Source organism: Furipterus horrens, unplaced genomic scaffold (assembly GCF_987537825.1).
Source record: "Furipterus horrens unplaced genomic scaffold, mFurHor1.1.pri manual_scaffold_3, whole genome shotgun sequence".
Classification (NCBI taxonomy): Eukaryota; Metazoa; Chordata; class Mammalia; order Chiroptera; family Furipteridae; genus Furipterus; species Furipterus horrens.
The window spans coordinates 160,480,591-160,501,541 of NW_028327173.1; the positions used below are offsets into that span (position 1 = coordinate 160,480,591).

The 20,951-nt window shown below is 34.8% G+C and overlaps 1 protein-coding gene across 2 annotated transcripts in view; it reads right to left on the reverse strand.

Annotated features, from left to right (window-relative positions):
• Positions 1 to 20,951, reverse strand: part of ZNF280D (zinc finger protein 280D) — a 101,560-nt gene that overhangs the window by 72,763 nt on the left and 7,846 nt on the right. The window contains exons 1-4 of one of the 2 annotated variants that reach the window (XM_090270649.1): positions 12,387 to 12,429; positions 11,294 to 11,440; positions 6,856 to 6,921; positions 6,616 to 6,755 (exon numbers count right to left, since the gene is read on the reverse strand). In XM_090270649.1, coding sequence (XP_090126775.1) covers positions 6,616 to 6,755; positions 6,856 to 6,921; positions 11,294 to 11,429 — 342 coding nt within the window. In that variant the 5' untranslated portion in view covers positions 11,430 to 11,440; positions 12,387 to 12,429. Of the gene's footprint in view, positions 1 to 6,615; positions 6,756 to 6,855; positions 6,922 to 11,293; positions 11,441 to 12,386; positions 12,430 to 20,951 lie in introns of those variants that run through there. The other variant, XM_090270648.1, reaches the window with a different exon arrangement.

The window sequence follows — 20,951 nt, forward strand, 5'->3', positions numbered from 1 at the left end:
AATTCTGGTTAAGTACCACAATTTCAGAGACCAGGTACGTTATTCAACAATAACTGGTTAAAATAATCCTGTAACGGGGAATTTTAATGTCTCATAAAATAGTATGGGAAAACATCAAATACAATATAAGGCACTAGACTGAGATTCAGAAGACCTGCACATTTATTTAACTATGTAACCTTGAGCAAGTCACTTCTGAGCGTCAAGTTATTCACCTTTCAAATTCAAATGTACTTTCACTTTAAATATACTTGCACTACTCAGTACATGTATGTTTCAAATGTACTTGCACTTCACTGTACATGTATGAATTAAATCAAGTAGCTGTCACAAAAGCACTAATAAAGACCAACTACTATACCCCATATAGAGCCCCAACTTCTTACTGGTGGAGCTCATTAATTAGAACCCAGGTCTGGTTACAAAGCCTATGTCCTTAGGCTACACCACAGTGACACTGTGATAATAAATCCCTGCTACAGGAGACCTGAAAGAGATGTTCAAGTATAGATAGTACACAAAAAAATAAACACACACAGACACACACAAACATGATATAAAATGAAAAACTACAATTATAATTTATTAAAAACAGTGGCTTCCAAACTTCAGAGTAAATTCCCTTAAAATAGATTCTCAGTTCATTCCAAAATACATCTGTCATTCTTAACCTTGACTGCACATTAGAACCACTTGGAGAGTTTTTAAAAACTGTATCATTTTAGGACCCACCCCGACCAATTAGCAAAATCTCTCCTTTTATTAAACTCCCCAAGGCTGGGAAACACCAACTGAGGTGCTTTGATTTTAAATTATACCCACAGAAATAAATCACTGTAACTTAGAAAGCTCTAGTTTCTAAATTTTGTAACACCAAACATACTTTACTTCTTCTCTTTCTGAGTCCAATGTTGGAAAGATTTTTCTCTATCAAACTGAATTAAATAATAAAATTTCTTTTTCTTGTTTTCTATCCTCCAAATGCCAAACAGCTTACAATAAGCATTAGAAAACCACTGACTTAATTTTACTCCAAATAAGAGCAAAGAATCTTTATACGTTGGGTAGGTTCCCATCTTCCAAAGCATCAGACATAGCCTATGGAACCTTAGAAGCCAAGACTGAGAATCAGGGGTCTGGGTAAATATCTCTCATTTCAGAAATGAAGCAGCATTCAAGTCTCTTTTGCTTCAATCTAAGTTTTTTAAACACTAGTCCAGGGCTCGTATCACTATTAATCATTATTTCAGAATGCTGAAGCCACAGGAAAGGATTCAGAAGGGGAGGGGAGGTGGTGGAGGATAGGTGTTTACCCAAAGATATTCTTATATTTTTATGATATATAACATCTTCAAAAGTAAATGGAAGTTATTTAGCCACAGATTTTAAAGGGCTGTAGCCTTCCTTTTCATTTTTATGCAAATTAAGATTAAACTTGATAACTCCTATAAAAGATACCACCTCGAAATGCCAATTTTTAGTGCTAACAGACAGGCAAATTACCTTACAGTGCTATGATATGAAATACAGGAAAAAAAATTATTCATACTAAAAATATGTGGATTCAGTTCTGGTATTAAACCTGATTACTTGCAAGAAAATTTAGAGATGCTTTGGTAATTGTTTCCTTTACTGTCAAAATAACGTTAGAAAAATTTACTGTTTCTCTAAAGCCAATGTCAAAAAGCTTATAAACATGGAAGAAAAAAAAAAACTGAGTTAATTTGATTCTAACTAATAACAAAGAATCTTTATATCTTTTTGTTTTAGCCTCTAAATTCTTGGTTTCAGGACCCTTTTACACATTTAAAAATTACTGAAGACCCCAAAGAGTTTTTATTTAGGTGAGATATATCTACTGATATTTATCATATTAGATAGTAAAACAGAAATGTTTAAAAATATTCATTAATTTTAAATAAAAATAAACCCATTACAGGTTAACAAAAGTAATTTTTATTGAAAAAATGACTATCTTGAAAACACAAAAAAATTAGAGAAAAGAGTGACATCATTCTGCAATCTGCAAATCTCTTTAATGTCTAGCTTAATCAAAAACTGCTAGTCTCATATCTGCCTTTGCTTTTAATCTGTTAGGAAATGTTTTGGTTGAAAAATATAAAGACCATCTGGCTTCATAAATATATATAGTTCAAAAAGGAAGTATTTTAATAGCAATTTAGGATAACTGTGAATATACAATACTACAACAAAAGTCAACAGCTGCTATTTTCTTAAAGGTTTATTGGAATGTCAAATCTTACTCATCACTAAACCTTTTGTACTTTTTACATTAAAATCTATTACTGTATCTTATACTTTGAATCATTATTTTTAAAAAAATTGTTTTTAATCCTCACCTGAGGTAGATATGTTTACTGATTTTAGAGAAAGAGACAGAGAAACATCAATGTGAGAGAAACATCGATCAGTTGCCTCCCATATGCTCCCTGACCAGGGATCAAACCTGCAACCTAGGTATGTGACTTGACCAGGAATTGAACCCACAACATTTTGGTGTACAAGGTGATGCTCCAACCAACTGAGCCACCCATCCAGAACAAATGAATCTTTCTTTCATGCACAACTTTGTAATATCATGCCCTAGTTATATGGAAAATACTGGTTACTTTGAATTATGCAAATCTTCCAAACCTTGACAGAGTTCATTATACGATATCAAAAAATCATAATTATTAATACCACCATCCATCAGAAAAGTCTTTAAGGAAGCTGTCAAGATCATGGTGGCAGATATAAGTTTTCTTAATTTCTAATTTTTGCTTGAAAGCTTAAATTTTATCATTCACAAAAAATACTATGAGTTATTTTTCTTTAAGTGACAGGTGCCCTTTTCATTTCTGTGAAAATGTTTTCCAAATAAACAAGATTAAATATCTCACTGTGTATAGTGGACACTCAAAAGTGGCTTCCATGACCACACCCTCTGGTATTCATGTCCTGTGTGATTCCCTTTGAGTGTAACTTGCTTCTAACCAAAAGAATACAGCAAAGATGACAGGACATACATGATTTTTTGTATGTGATCACATTACATAAGATTTTAATGTCACTCTACCAAGATTCTCTCTCTCTTGTGGACTTTGAGGATGCAAAAGGGTATGCTGGGAAGAGCCACCTGAAATGGAGCCAGCCAAATACCAGTGATAACCCTTAAGGAATCAAATGCTGCCAATAGCAAGAGAACTTGGAATCAAATACTTCCCCAGTCAAGCTTCAGATGAGATTGCAATCTCAGAGTCCACACTTGCAAGATCTTGAAGCAAAGGATCCCGCTGTGACTTGACTCCTAACCCTTACAAACTGTGAGATAAGAAATGTGTGTGGTTTTAAACCATAAGTTTGTGGTAACATTGATACATAGAAAAAAATAATACAGTCCTTCTTTCAAGTAAAAATGGTCTTCAATTTTTAAAAAGTGGGTAGTTTAGCTCACAATTCAATACCAAGTAATTTTCTTCAAGATACACTATATGAGCTTCCAGCCAAAGAGAAATGTAGGTGGACACACTTAGCCTCCTCGAACAACCACTGAGGATTACAACTATCTGAAAACAAACAAAACAACCAGACCAGCCAGAAAATCAAACAGTATGGAAGCCTGACAACCAAAGATGTAAAGGGGAAATGTTCATCCAGACGGGTAGGAGGGGTGGAGAGGACACACGTGGTGGTGGTGGCAAGGCAGAGCCTGTGGGCAGCTGATGGCTGAACCAACAGTCCCACATTATAAAAGCCAGGAGAGACACCTGGGGAGTGATCCAAGCCCCAAGCCAGACTGAGTACCTCACAGTTCCAGCACCAGGAAAATAAAGCCTCATTGTTTCTGGCTGTGAAAACCAAAAGGGGTTGGGTTGGCAAAAGAAACTGCCCATCTATCAGGAGAGTCCGATTAGAGGGCCCCCATGGTCCTAGAACGTATGTAAACCCACCCATCCTGGGAACCACAACCAGGGCAACAGCTAGAGGGGTGCCAGTCGCATATAAGAAGCTGGTGAATGACTGGAAAAGGGGCAAGTGCTGAACAAGCAGCATTGTTCCCTCTCTGACCCCTCCCTCTCATACAGCTCCATAAAGTGATGAAATGGGTCGCCCAGTACTGACAAAAAAACTAAGGTTCTGCTCCTTACAACATAACAGGTGCAGCAGCTTTATCTAATGCACAGAGGCAAACACAGGAAGGATATCAAGTTGAGACAGGGAAGTATGGCCCAAATGCAAAAACATATCAAAATTCCAGGAAAAGAACTAAGTGAAAAGAAGATAGCCAACCTGCCAGATGCACGGTTCAAAACACTGGTAATAAGGATGCTCAGAGGAATAATTGAATACAACCACAAAATAAAGGAAGAAGTGAAGATTATAAAGAGTGAAATAAAGAAAAATATACAGGGGACCAACAGTGATGGGAAGGAAGCTGGGATTCCAATCAATGATTTGGAACATAAATAAATATTCACCAGAACAAAATGAAGAAACAAGAATTCAAAAAAACAAGGAGAGTTTTAGAAGACTCTAGGACATCTCCAGAAGTGCCAACATCGGAATCACTGGGGTGCCAGAAGAAGAGGAAGAGCAAGAAATTGAAAGCTTATGTGAAAAAATAATGAAAACCTTTCTAATTTGGCAAAGGAAATAGGCATACAAGTCCAGGAAGAACAGAGATTCCCAAACAAGTTGGACCCACAGAGGACCATACTAAGATACATCATAATTAAAATGCCAAAGACTAAAGATGAAGAAAGAATCTTAAAAGTAGCAAGAGAAAAGAACAGTTACATACACAGGAGTTCCCATAATATCAGCTGATATCTCAAAAGAAACTTCACAGGCAAGAAGTGAGTGGCAATCTCTTCTTCCTCAAGGATGCCTTGATGATCATGCTACAGCTGACTGTATTTTCCAGCAGAAGGTATTTTGAATGGAAAGGAACTCCTGGCTCACCCCAGGATCAGGATGGCCTGGCAGAAGGTAGCAGGGTTGTTCTTCTTTGGAGAGGACAGGCTCTGGGGAAAAAGCCTGCATTCTTCCAAAATAATGGAGCTTTTATATCTTATGCTGTTTTAGTTTGCAAACTAACCCTACAGAAATAAGATCATTAAAAACTAAAAAGGGGGGAGGGAATGCTAGGAGAACACAGGTGTTAAAAGAGTTTAACCTTAACTGATAGGTTTAAGTGATTAAAAGCTATAACTAACAAGTTAAAAGATTTTAGCCTGAAATGACAGGCTTAAGCGACTAACGCATGTGAAAAGCTGTTATTCCAAAATTGTGTAGCTTCTGAATAAAGACTCCTTTCCTTTATCATCAAAAAAAAAAAAAAGGGGGAAGGGACTGGCAAGAAGTATTCAAAGTGATGAAAAGCAAGGACTTACAACCAAGATTACTCTATCCAGCAAAGCTATCATTTAGAATGGAAGGGCAGAGAAAGTGCTCCCCAGACAAGGTAAAACTAAAGGAGTTCATCATCACCAAGCCATTATTATATGAAATGTCAAAGGGACTTACTTAAGAAAAAGAAGATCAAAACTATGAACATTAAAATGACAACAAACTCACAACTATCAACAACTGAATCTAAAAAATTAAAACAAAATCCAACTAAGCAAATCAGAATAGGAACAGAATCATAGGTATGGGGATCATTTGGAGGGTTATCAACTGGGAGGGGGGAGGGAGAGAAATGGGGAAATGGTGCAGGGATTAAAAAGCATAATCGGTTGGTACAAAATAGACAGGGGGAAGTTAAGAATAATATAGGAAAGGGTGAAGCCAAAGAACTTATATGCATAATCCATGGTCACGAACTAAGGGGGGTGGGATTGCGGGAGGGAAGGGGAGTACTGAGTGAAGGGGAGCAAAGGGGAAAAAAATTGGAACTACTGTAACAACATAATCAATAAAATATACTTAAAAAAAGAATTAGATTTATATAAAGATACCATTTAGCACAAAGCCTTACACATATTAACAGTTCAATAAATATTAACTATTACTTTTTGTTGAGGTTTATTTTAAAAGATTTTATTTATTTATTTCTAGAGAGAGGGAAAGGGAAGGAGAAAGAGAGGGAGGAAACATTGATGTGCAGAGAAATATCAATTGGTTGCCTCTCGTATGCTCCCTGACCAGGGACTGAACCATAACCCAGCCATGTGCCCTGACAGGGAATCAAACCAGTGACCTTTTGCTTTGTGGAGTTTTTTATACTATGATTTCAGAATAAAAAGCTATGATAGATTCTCAAGAATTTTCCCAATTAAGAGCTAAAAATACTTGGCTTAGTTTACAATCTTAAACTGTTTACCATTATGCAATATTCATTACTGGTTATATTTTTATTCATGTTTTGATAGTACAGTTTTTAATACTATACCTACTTAAATTTAAGTATACTGGGGAGTTAGTTCCTACAGTTATTCCTTTGGGTACTGGTTCAGCTATCATAAAGATGACATTTTCTGATGCTGATTATGCTTCTACTCAATGACTGACTACCCGTAATACTCTAGGATTTTAACTGGGTATTGTTGACACTGATAAATAATATCCACTGTATTCCTGAGCTGACTGTGTTGTTTCAGAAACACTTACAGGTTTAGACAAAGGCTGAACAGTAACAGAACTATCTGAAGATCGAGGTTCAGGATGAAAATTTACTGGCGAGGCAGCCACTGGATTTGATGTTGGGTTCGTGTAGTGCTGACTTGTTGGCTTGAATGCAGCAGTAATACCTGTATTTCAAAAGTATACAATATAATGAATATATTTCTACATAATCAATGATATCAAAATACTTAACTTTAAAATTAAAATAGTAAAATAATACTGTACCTCTACTGAGTGCACCATTCTTTATTCCCCTTGAATATGAGCTGGGGTTTACTCTGTTCAAAATATCTATAAAAAATTATATTTATTTTAAAATTCATTTGTTTGAATGAAATATATATTAAGGTAATTAAAATTAATTGAAAACAGATTTCTGAGAGGAATATATACTCATAAGTTACCACTGATTTAAGAATACAGTTCATTTAAACATACATGTATGTGTATATATGTATATATACACATTATATATGTATACACACACTCACACACACACATATATTTATCTACTAAAGACACAAGACTCCAAGTTTTAATTGTTTCACAGACTTAAGAGCAACCCTTCTAACTATAATTCAAAATCCAAATGCCAGAAGTAAAAGACTGATAAATCTGACTACTTAAGTCAAAACTTTCTGCATGGCAAAGAAATAGTCCATTATAATCAGTAAAACTTTTCCAAAAAAACATTCATATAGAACCTATAATTAAAGTACATGTCTTTCTTTGAGTGATGATTGGGCTATATAAACACTCAGGTTCCTATTGCTCAAAATCAAACCCTTATCCAAACTCCATATCCCATGCACATCCCTAAAAGCCTTATGTGTCCTTATGAGAGATCCCTTTGGATTATCTGCACCATACTCTTGAGTTATGAAAAGGAAACAGAAACTGCAAATTAAATGAACCTACAGTTTACTAGAGTATCTTATAAGTTAAGGAGTTTCAAATCTACCACAATACCAGAAGTCAATGTGAGCCTAACAGACTTTCAGGATCAGTTTAAAGTTCCTAATTCTTGTGTACATGAGAACTCTGGTTATTCAATAACCCAACTAAAATTTGGAAGAGTGGGGATTTGCCTAAAATTGTTGGTTAGAAAAAGGGAAAAGCACAAACATACCAAACACCATTAAAATTTCCTTTTTTCTCCTCATAGTAAAAAACAACAAGATCTCATAAAATAATTCTATAAGGGACCATACAAAAGTAGGATTATTCTCTGGTAAAGGCAATGCAGTGTTCAATATCTAAGCACTTTAAAAAAAAAAATCTGCTCCAACAACGTTAACACCATATTCATTCAGAAACTCATGATTAAGTATTTACCCAAACCATCAAAGAACTATTATTACAGTACTTTGGGTGGTTGTCTTCTACAAAACACAAGATTTTACCCTCTTTTCTGGCAGTTCTATATAAACATTCAACCCACATTCCATGTTAACAAATTTTATGGTTCACACACAACCAACAATACAATCTTTTAAATTCTACATCTTAACAGTTCAGAAAAAGATTTCTACCGGGGTCAATCTACTTTTTGACATAATTACTTTAAAACTAATAAACATTGTTCTAATTGGACACTATTAAATCATGTACAATCAGTGTAAATTCATCTTGAATCCTGTCACGTTTTCAATAACAATTTTGCAATATGGTAGTATTCCAGTATAAAAGAATCACAATGACTAGAAACAATAATTGAAGAGGATATATAATTTTATGTTCTGCTATCATCAACAAGTGTCATTTATTTGTAATCAAAGTGGCATTCAATTTAGAACTTACATGAGAGATTATCAATCTGCCAGAGGAAACGGTATTGAGAATTTAATTGGTTAAGTTAGTCTCCCTCTGATAAAATAAAAGTGTCATTATAAGTCTAGGGGAAACAGGAATAAAAACCAGGCTTTCTAAAAATTTAAAAGAAGTTTCTTAATCACACTTTTAAGCACTGCCTTAGTAAGAAGACCTAAAATTTGTACATTATTTCTCTGCACTTCTATATATTTTGGAGTGGACATTTTAACGGGTGTCACCGCTCTTTGCTTTAACATTATAACAATGTCAAATCCAATTCCTCTAACAGAAATCTAGCATCTACAAAAGCTTTGAAGTGTTCTGCTAAAAAGCCATAATGATTGAAGTTTTAACTAACTGCTATGTCATCAAAGTATAGTAGCGGTAGGCAGTGTTCTTCACTTTCATTAATATATTGGGTTGGCCAAAAAGCCTATTTTGTTTTTTCCATAAAAGAGAGACACATTTTTCATTTTCACCAGAAACTTTATTGATTTGGTTATTTTGAGTATTCAGCTATCTCCCTCCTGCATGTGATAACACTGATCTCAATTAATGCCTCAGTTTGAAAGCTGTCAACTTCAACTGGTCTACCTGATCGTGGAGCATCGTCCAGTGAGAATCTCCAGCATGAAACTTTACAAACCACTTCTGACACATTAGATCAGTTATAGCACTTTCTCAACGGACTGCACAAATCTTTTTATTTTTTTCATTTCAGTTGCATTTTTACCTTTCTTGAAATAATAAAACATAACATGCCAAAATGTTGCATATTTCCTCCATCTTAAATACCTACACAAAAAATCACCAATTTTGATTTTTTTAATGCATTTTTTTGGTATATCTTATTGATTATGTTGTTACAGTACTTCCAATTTTTTTCCCTTTGCTCCCCTCCACCCAGTACCTCCTTCCCTCCAGCAATCCCACCCCCCTTAGTTCATGTCCATAGGTCACGCATGTGAGCTCTTTGGTTTCACCCTTTCCTATATTATTCTTAACTTCCCCCTGTCTATTTTGTACCAACTAATTATGCTTCTTAATCCCTGCACCATTTGCCCATTTCACCCCCTCCCCCTCCCAGCTGATAACCCTCCAAATGATCCCCATACCTATGATTCTGTTCCTATTCTGGTTCGCTTAGTTGGATTTTGTTTTTATTTTTTAGATTCAGTTGATAGTTGTGAGTTTGTTGTCATTTTAATGTTCATAATTTTGATCTTCTTTTTCTTAAATAAGTCCCTTTAACATTTCTTATAATGGTTTGGTGATAATGAACTTCTTTAGCTTTACCTTGTCTGGGAAGCACTTTCTCTGCCCTTCCATTCTGAATGATAGCTTTGCTGGATAGAGTATATCTTGGTTGTAGGTCCTTGCTTTCATCACATTGAATACTTCTTGCCAGTTCCTTCTTGCTCGCACAGTTTCTTTTGAGAAATCAGGTGATAGTCTTATACGCACCCTTTTGTAGGTAACTCTCTGCTTTTCTCTTGTTGCTTTTAAGGTTCTCTCTTTATCATGAAAGTTTGGCATTTTAATTATGATGTGTCTTGATGTGGCCCTCTTTGGGTCTAGGTTGTTTGGGACTCTCTGTGCTTCCTGGACTTATATGTCTACTTCCTTCGCCAAATTTGGGAAGTTTTCCTTCATTATTTTTCACATAAGCTTTCAATTTCTGGCTCTTCCTCTTCTCCTTCTGGCACCCCTATGATTCAGATGGTGGCATGTTTAAAGTTGTCCCAGAGGTTCCTAAGCCTCTCCTCATTTTTTTCAATTCTTGTTTCCTCATTCTGTACTAGTTAACTGTTTTCTTCCTTTTTTATGTTCCAAATCATTGATTTGAACCTGGTTTCCTTCCCTTCTCCATTGGTTTTGTGTCACTTTTCCTTTGTTTCATTTAGCATAGCCTTCATTTCTTCCCTTGTGTGTTTGCTGTACTTAAGCATATCTATCAAGTCTGTGAGCATCTTTATCACCAGTGTTTTGAACTCTATGTATTTTAGGTTGGCTCTCTACTCGTTTGTTAGGTTGGCTACCTCCTCATCACTTAGTTCTTCCACTGGAACTTTGATCCAGTCCCTCTTTTGGGCCATGCTTCTCTGTCTCATCTTGATAGGCTCCTGTGTTTGTTTGCCTCTGTGTCCTAGGAAGGGCTGTCACACCTGTTCTCAATGCACTCTTGACAAGACAGCTGTCACAATACAATCTAACAAAATTGTTTCGAATGAAATTAAAGACAACTAAGTGCTACTAGAGCCATCTTACAGAAAAAAAACAAACAGATTTTTTGGCCAACCCTATAAATGCAAGTTGCAGGATAATGGGTATGGTCAGAAGTACCTGTTGGCATACAGACCAGAGATTATGCAACCATTCATTCATTGTCTATGCATTTTGTATCTATGAATGGATGACAATGCAATGACGCAGATGCCTGGATTGAGAACCACTATCTGAGACTTACACAAACTCATTAAGTACATTTTGACATTTTAAACAAAGTATTCTAAAAAAAAAAAGATAAATGAACAAATAGTGTAAATAAACAAATAGGATATTTGGCTCCGTTAAAAATTATGATTTCTAATAACAAAAGAACTCCAACATCAGCAGCTAATCTTAGTCTGTTTCTTTTTCTGATCTGACATTTTAACCTCTTACCTCTTTCCTCAAGTACCCAATCACAGCCCTACCCTGTTTCTAACATTCTTATTTATCTCCCACCAATCTTTCAACCCTAACTCTTTACAAAAGAACAAGATCATACATACCTATAACTCATTTCAAAATTTTTACCATTAGAAACAGTATCTTATAAAACTTGGCTTCATTAAAAGTAAATGCTTACTTGAAATTGCTGGTTTTGAACTTGATATCTCTCCAACAAAGATTGGCTCATCATCATCATCATCCTCAACTTCTTTTACTTTCTTCTGCCAAGGTTCCAACTCTTCTTCTTCACATTCCATAAAGAGTTCTGCCATTTTCAATTTATCTAATTTTCAAAAGGAAAGCAAACCTTATTTTCAAAAAGACAAATAATTTTTATAATACATATTTAAGATCTACTTTAATAATCCTAACAGCAACTTCTGAATTTGTTATTTGTAATTAGTACATGATAGCAACAGTAAGAATATCAAAACTCACTCTCTTAGACGATAACTATCAATGGATTGATAAATAGGTAGATATCGATAGACACAGATAGGTAACAGTTGACAGTAGTTATTTGCAGCGGACAGAAAATTTGCAAATTGAGTTTCAGTCATATGCCTGGAATATGATTATATCTACAAGTGATTTCGCTTAACTGTTACCTGAAAAAAAAAAAAGCGTTAACAAAAAGGAGATAAACTAAGAATAAGAGGCAATAGATGCAGATATACTAGGAAAAACTGAACCAAATTCAGGAATGCCAGGCACAAGGCAAAGCAGGAATAGGGTGCTAGATGAAAATAAGGAAATATTTAGGGTCATTTCCCTTCTACAAAACTATGTAACAAATCACTTCTTGACCTAACATTATTTAATAGTCTAGTAGTCCACCTACAAAAAAAGGCCTCATTTTCCCAAATGTCACAAACATAATGAACTGATCCCTTTCTTTTCTACAATATACTGTTTTACAAATTATATAAAGTTCTATATGTCAAAGTCCAAACTGAGCTCCTTGAGAACATATTTCCCTCTACACTTTAGAGAGACAGCAGGAACAGTATATAATTAACCTATGAACTAAGAAACTAGGCAAAGTCAGGCAATGCCTAATCGTTTTTAAATATTAGGGGAACTATTAGTATACTTTCTGTAAATTCTCATCTAAGTAATGACACATGATATCAGACAATTTTATGAATCACTTTATGTAATGCCCAATATTGAAACATGAAACTTGGGATTCAGAAATTCTTGGATCCAATTTTGATTTTCAAACTCACCAAGTGATTCCAGACAATGAAGCAAGTTATATCTCAGTTTTCCTTCCTATAAAATATAAATACCTAATAAGAATTTTTTATTAACTTAAATGCACTCATATTTAATCTTTTTTCCTATAAAAAGCTGAATTTTTAAGTTTGATTAGGTTTGACATATACATATAACTCATTTACATAACTGGCTCATTATTGAATGAACCCAAATTTAGTAAGTAAAATGGTGATTCTGTTAAGCATTTACTACTTAAAATAAATCTGAATTATTAAATTGTAAGTAAATTGTTAAATACATCCTTTTGTAAAAATGAGGAATCATCTCCATAATGTATTGTTTAAGTCAGTCTGAATTTTCAAATACTAAATGATACTAATCTTTTACTGTTACCTATTTTTGTTTCAGATATAAATTAAATTATTTCCATGAGAACAAAATTTTAAATAAATTTTAGTTTATATTTCTCTGTTTTTATTCAATGAACTTAAAGAGGAAAGAAAATTAGTTGGATACATTTTATCATAGATTAATTCACTCAAAAATAACTACTCATTGCCTTCTGTATGCAAGGTAATGCGCTAAGTTCTAGGAAAAAAAACAAACAAAGATTAATGTCATAGACCTCGCCTTCGGAATTTACAGTCTAGCATGTCTATAATTCTTTGGGCTTGAAGAACAAATGCTGTTAGAATAATCATTAAAAAACACAGTTGAATTACTTTATTCAAAACAAGAATTTGTTTTCTAGACACACACACACACACATGCATAAATTTTACCAAATATACAAATTTTTGTAAAACTTTTAGTTATAAAGCAAAAAAGTTCAAAAATTAGACAGCAGAAACCTAAAATATTCAAATACACAACTAATTCCACCTTTACATTGCTCTTTATCTTCAGGCTAACAAAAGCAAGTTTACCTGCTTTTTCTTTCCAAGGAATTTAGTCTGAACTGAAATGGTTCAAAGCAGGTGAAAATACATTTTAACTTCAGAAGTAATTGCAATAGCCCTGATCAGGTAGCTCAGTTGGATAGTTTCCCCCATACACCAAGATTGCAGGATCAATTCTTGGTCAGGGCACATACAAGAATCAACCAATGAATGGGTAAATAAGTGGAACAACAGAAACTGATGTTTTTCTCTCTCAAAAAAAGAAGAAAAAATTTTTTAAAAAGGCAAGTAGAGTCAAACCTCGGTTCTCAAATGTCTTGGTTCCCAAACAATTCAGTTCTCAACCAAGTTGTTCATGGAAAAAGTGTCTCAATTGTCTAACAAAACTTTGGTTCTTGAAATCTTGACCCAACAACCCTTTCATGCTGATACCTATATGATCAGTCATGCAGCTCTCAGGTGACCAAGGAGATTCAGCTTTTTAACAAATCACTTCTTAAACAGTTTTCCGTTACAAATTAATTTTGAGAACCGAGGTTCCACTGTAATTGCTATAAAATTTTGAACTACTATCACCAAAGACTAGTGAATTTTGTTTTTTAACTAAATTCACCAGGTTTTGAGGTCTATTTAAGTCTCTTTAACTCAATTACTTGAACACCTGTAGCTTGTTCCTAAATTACAGGTAAAATCAGTATTATATGTATACATGTCAAGGAGATAAATACATGACAATTCCTGCTCAGCATTAAGGACCTACTAGTACCAAGAATACAGACTACTTTTTAAGAGCTGCAATTACACAGCTTATGAGATTCCTTATAATCTTTTTGTTAAATTATCATATAAATATCATTTAGCATAACTCTAAAATCAATACTCAATTTAAAAATATTCAATTATAAAGACCTATCTATATGAACAAGATATCACTGCCTATGACTATGGAGACAACTTTTAAGATAACCAACTTCAACAGCTTTAGGATCATAGTAGCTACTAAGGGGCCTAAATTGATACACTCACAAATACACTAAAAAGTTGGAAATCCTCATATGCATTTAGAACCATAATTTCAGCTTAATGCTGCACTATGTAGAACAGTAGGCACTAGTCTTATGTGACCATTTAAGTTTAAATTAATTCAAACTAAATAATATTGTTAATTCAGTTTCACTAGCCACATTTCAAATGCTCAAAGCCACAAATGGCTGGTGACTATTTACTGAACGATTCGGGGACAGAATATTTCTATTGCACAATGCTAGCCTAAAGAATCATTGCCATATTTCATCCTACTTAATAAACAAACAAACATTTTGTGAATTCCTTTGGCATCTCAGCCACAGGAACATGCCAAAAACCATCACCATAAAAACGCGAAAGTAATTACTTCAGAATTTTGGTGGTAAAGCATGGAATTCTGTGAAGAATTAAACCAGCTGCCATTTGAAGTGGACTATCCAGCAAAGACATGCAGTGCAACTCTCAAAGCTCCAAAAGATCTCTAACTTCTGCAGCTCAGAGTTGGCTCCAAAATAGCCAGAAAAAGAGAACACTCTACTTAAGTTACTGACTCAGGTAGAAATTTCATGCCCATGTTTAAAATACCTGTTTCTATAGAGAAGAAAAAAATAATTCCCAGTAACTGACTTATCAAAGATTTTTTTAATCCATTCACTTTGGGACTGCTAACATAAGTAATTATAATTCCTATTTTGTTTTTTTGTTTCAGCTTTTACATATCTAACAAGTTATATCTTAAATAATTTTCTATTAAAAAGTTTTCTTTAAAATCAATGGAAATGTGGCTCTAAATTTTAATTGCTTGTCAAATTTACCTTTATCCATTGATAGATATCACCAGGTGCAATGTCACTGTGTTAAATAATAAAGGTAATGCATTTGATCTAGTACATGGCAAACACTATAGCATATGTGGGGCTATGGACTCGATGTAGTCCTATTTAATTCTCTGATTAGAGAAGAAATTAAGCAATTCCACAAACCACAACTATATAGAGTCTGAACATGAAAAAGAGCAGTAGGCTAGTAGCCAGAAGAACCAAGTCATAGATAGCCCCAGCACTGCCACAGTTTTCAGTCAAGTCACCTTACAATTCTGGGTCTAAGTTCTTAGTTCAAATGAATGATCTCTAAGGTTCGACTCAGCTCTATACTTTATACTTCACTGTAAACCGTATACTTTATTTTTTAAAATAATATACACTGTATTAATTTTTTTTACAAAATACCAAACAGATCTGTGAACAGCTTAACATGATAATCACAAGAGAAAAACAAATTTGACCAATTTACCACATTTCCAAAATATAGTGGCCTCTCATTGTGTTCTATAAACTGTATACCTTCAACATTAACCATAAATAGTAAAACTTGCTGAAGAATAAATGCCAGGTTCAAGTTCTAACTCAACCACTTATTAGCTGTATGACCTTGGGAAAGTTAGTTAATTTCCATGCCTTGCCTCACACTAAATATATTTTATATCATAGATTTATAATGAAAACTAAATGAGATAATATATGTAATGCACAACCTCAGTGCCTGGCACACAGAAATCACTCAATAAATCTTAAACCATTTTTAACTCTGGACTAAATGCTATTTTAAAGAACACTAAGAACAGACCACAACTTTGTTATTACAATGGAATTTATAAACTATAAGCTAAGCATTTAGAAATCATTTTGTTATTTAAGATCTTCATTACAGCTGTATTTCTCATGATGAAATTTTAGCTTTATATGCCTTCTGAAATGTGGCTGACAAATCTATCTTGCCATATTTTCTTTTTAAAAAAGCACTTATAAAGTAGTTAAAACCCACAAAACAAAAATATCTAAAGCCTCATATAAACAAAACACACACCTACAATTTATACACATGGTTAAATTATATACTACTAATCTCATAAAATAAAACAAGTATCTAATTCAAAAATACCAACACATAAATGCATAAAAATTCCCCTGCTGGGTAGCTCATTTGATTATAGAGCATCATTCCAATAAGCCAATGTTGAGTGTTTGATCCCCAGTTAAGGAATATACAAGAATCCATCAATGAATTCATAAATAAGTGAAAAAAACAAATTGATGTTTCTCTCTCTCTCTCTCTCCCCTTTCCTCTTTCTAAAATCAATCAATAAAAAATGCATAAAAATTAACATTTGATAGTATTTATAACTTCTCATCAAAAAACCCTACATTCTACATACATTCTTGTGTTTTAATTTCTAAAAAATAAACATCCTTTTAAAAAATGAGTAGGTGTAAGTAGAATACAAAATTGAATGTGAGGAATATGGTGAATGCTTAAGTTCTCTATCCCCTCAAACTCTAAAAGTTATAGAGTTATTCAATGAAATAATTTAAGAAACCACATTATAAAGTCAATCTTTTTTCTCATTATAAAAATAACGTTTTTGGACTTCTGGCCAAGATGGAGGCTTAGACAGACACGCTCGGTCTCCCTCTACAACTAGAAAGGAATACAACTACCTCAAAACAAAAGATAACCAGAAATTCCAGAAAATAAAACTACATGGAAGCTCAATCTATGAAGTTATAAGCCAGCAGTGCTTGCCTGGACAGGTAGGAGGGGCGAAATCAGAACCGGAATGGAAAGGTCGGGTGGCGCTGTTTGTGGTAGCAGCAGGGATAGCAGCATGGGGAGCAACCCAGGCTGCCGTCGAGTCCCGGCAGCTCGCAACCCCAACGCTGGAAAGGCAGCCCCCCCATTGCCTCAGATGGAGAGGCCCACAGGGTAGGGGGACAGATACCAGTCTCCCAGCGGAGAATAACGGCAGGAATCCATCTTGGACCCTCGCCCCCACACAAAGCCCCACAGCGCAGCGAAAAAGGTTGCCGATCACTACCGGTCGCCGGGTAGTGACAAGTACACGGGGCTCCACCCCCTATAGCCTTCCCAGGAAGCAAAGCAAAACACAAACCTGTCAAAATGAAGCAGACAATGATTGAAATCCCGGTGACGCAGCTCACCAGGCAGCAGATGAGGAACCTGACAGGCGAACAAATAGGAAACCTTTCAGAGGCTCAGTTCAGGCTATAATTATAAGGTGGCTTACAGAATTAACAAAAGATTTGGAACAAGACAGGGAAGAAATGAAAGCCACTCATACTGAAACAAACGAAAACACATACGAGACAAGCAGTGAGGAAATAAAATCCAGAGATCAAATCAACAAACCGGAACATAGGGAAGGAACAAACAGTCAACCAGTGTGGAAAGAGGAAACAGAAAACAAGGGAAGTGAGGAGAGGATCAGAAACCTCTGGGACAGCTGTAAGAGACCCAATATTCAGATTATAGGATTGCCAGAGGGTGAAGAAGAACTAGAAATTGAAAAATTATGTGAAAAAATAATGAAGCAGAACTTCCCGAACTTGGGGAAGGAAATAGACCTACAGGTCCAGAAAGCACAGAGAGTTCCAGAAAAACTGGACCCAGGAAGAACCACTCCAAGACACATTATAATCAAATTGTCAAAAATTAAAGATAAAGAGAGAATCTTAAAAGCAGCAAGAGAGAAGAAAGAATCATATACAAAGGATTCCCAATTAGACTATCAGCTGATTTCTCAAGGGAGACCCTGCAGGCAAGAAGGGCCTGGCAAGACATATTCAAAGTAATGAAAATCCAATACCTACAGCCACGAATACTCTATCCAGCGAAACTGTCATTCAGAATAGAAGAGCAGAGAAAGTGCTTCCAGGACAAAGTAAAACAGAAGGAGTTCATCAGAGCCAAACCACTGTTATATGAAATATTAAAGGGACTTGTTTAGAGGAAGGAGGATCAAAACTATGAACATTAAAATGAAAACTGCATCACAAGAACCAACATCAGAAGCTAGGGAATCGAAGCAAAGGCAAACTAAGTAGACAACGAGAGTGGAAAAAGAACTATAGGCATGGGGAACATACCGGGGGGAGGTCAGCAGGGAGAGGGAAGGGGGAAAGGGAAGGAGATGATACAGGAATTAAGAAGCATAGTAGGAGGGAATGGAATAGACAGGAAGAGGTTGAGAAGAACTATATGCACAACCAATGGACATGGACTAAAAGAGGGGGACAACTGGAGGGAGGGGGGCCACCGGGTGGAGGGGAGCAGAGGGAAGGGAAATCGGGATAACTGTAACAGCAAAATCAATAAAACATATATGTTTTTAAAATTACGTTTTAATTGGAGGTTGCACTCCTAACCAAGAAGCTGGCAACAAACACCAAAACCAGATATGATTAACTTAATGTAAAAGGGAAAATACAAGACAAGAAATTAATATAATCATTTCAAAAGTAAGATTTTATATTCAAAATATAGCATATAAAAATAAAAGTACAACTAATGCAAATTTAGTCTAAGATTAACATACTAGCTGTAAGAACTATTAAACCTTTAGCAATTATACTTCAAAATGACACAGGAGAATATATGTTGTATATCTGTTACCAATTAAGTCTGTATTATGAAAGATATAATAGTTACTGCCGTTTCCATGTAACATGATATGGAATAAAGTGTAGTAAAATAATCTCCATATAAAAAGGAAGCCTGTGCTTCAGCAAACTGCTTAAATCTACAAATTAAGTGAAATCAGCACAGAATCATTAAAAACATCTACATAAAAGGAACCCTTCTTCACAACAATGTATGGGGACTCCCTCTTTACATCACCTCTACTTCATCCAGGTAAAACCTCCTGCTGATCCTGATCAGGGCTGCAGAGCTTCTACTCTAGTTACCACTGTCAGTCAAAACAGCTGAGTGCAGCAGGGCAGTCATCTTTTCTTCTGCACAGTATTCTGGCTCAAGGTATACTGTACATCTGAATATCCCAACCATTTTTATTAATGTTTACATACACCAGAGTTCACTGAAAAGAAGTAAAACTCAAAGAAACTGTTAAGACTCAATGGCTTTATATGTCATTTTAACAAGGGAAAGGGGATTTGGGGCTTGAGAGACAAATCATAGGGAAGTAACTAGGAAATATATGAGGGAACTAATGAAAGATAAAGGTTATTTTAGTTAGGTCTGTTCATGCAAACTCATCTCAGTATCAACTCTCCATCTCAGATGATGAGAACCTCTCTTCCCTTCCAGGTATGGGGGGTAATAGGAAAGGATAAGGCACAAAAGGAAATGTATGCCCTGTTTTATGAAGACAATGGGAGGACAGAGAGCTCTTCATGCATCTGTTGATTCCCAATTGTGTCCTGCTCAAAATAATCCTTATGTCAAGGCGGTACATTTTTTGGATGGCATATATTGATCCTCTTCATCCACTTTTAGTTTTCACTGTATACAGTTAAGAACTCAGAACTTTTTATTTTCTACCCATGACAGAAGAAAACTGACAGAGAAGACATTTCACACTTACTAGATGAACCTGAAGACCACGGCAAAGACAGATAGCAAGCACTTCTGACTCAGATGACAGAGAAATTTGGGAAATCTCAGAGTCTTCAGATGGCATATACAAGATAAAACTTTCTCAAACTCATCAATGAGTGAACGATGTTTCTAAAAACTAAAAGTAAATAAGTATTCTCATTTAGGAAGGACTTCATCACTCAATGTTTTTACAGGAATGAAGACCATGTCTTTTGCTAAAAGACAGTACTCATTTATCCTTCAGGTTTATGTGCTAAAATTCTACTTGACACAGTTCATAAGTGGACAAGTGTTGAATGTAGGTGTATATAATGGTGACTAGAAAGATACAGATAATGTAGAATTTTTTTAATTCACTAGACTGATTATTTTAACTTGTGTCTATATATCTAAAACTGAAAATATTTTGCAATTATGAAGCAAAGATGTCTGCCATCTCTTCAACAAAACTATGAACCATCAAAGGTTTCAAAAATTTCAAGTACTGAATTGATGATGTACATGCAAAATGAATAAGCTAGAACTTTTTAGGATAGTACTTGATGTCTCAAATCAGCAGTTACAAGATAAATAAGTTCTAAGTTCATATATGACAGATGATAAGGAGTTAGTCACATTCAGAGAATGTTGCTTATTTCAGGTACATATACTGTCAAAACCTGGAAAATGCAGAATAAAAATCTGAACAGTGACAATGAAACAGCGTAAGACAGGAAGATGAAGATCTACAGAGGTTCAGAAAAGGGTGAAAGGCAAACCAAGAGTATTACATGAATTATAAGAAGTGACCAAAGAATATTAAAATTCTATCAGAAATACAACTTGCAAAAAAATATTTTATAAGTTTAGAATTGGCTTACTAGTATCTAGCAAGAAATTTTCCTTTGTTGGCAATGACAGGTAGGACAGGACAAAACTACTGTGAAATTTCACAAGTGGAAAGCAAGATAAATCTGTCAATTGCACATAATCTGATTTCGAACATATTTGATGATTCTTACTAAGAAAAATTAATTATTCTTCTCAATGAATTCTCAAGCATCAATGAATTTTAAAATCCCCAAATAAATTAACCAAGAGAGCTGTAATATAAAAAGACTAAAGGAGGTATATACACTTAGTAAAAAGGTCATAACCTATACTTGCAAAAAAAAAAAAAAAAAAAAAAAGGACTTGATCATGATGGCCTATGAATGATATTAGTGCAGAGAATGCTTTTCACTGTATGAGGAA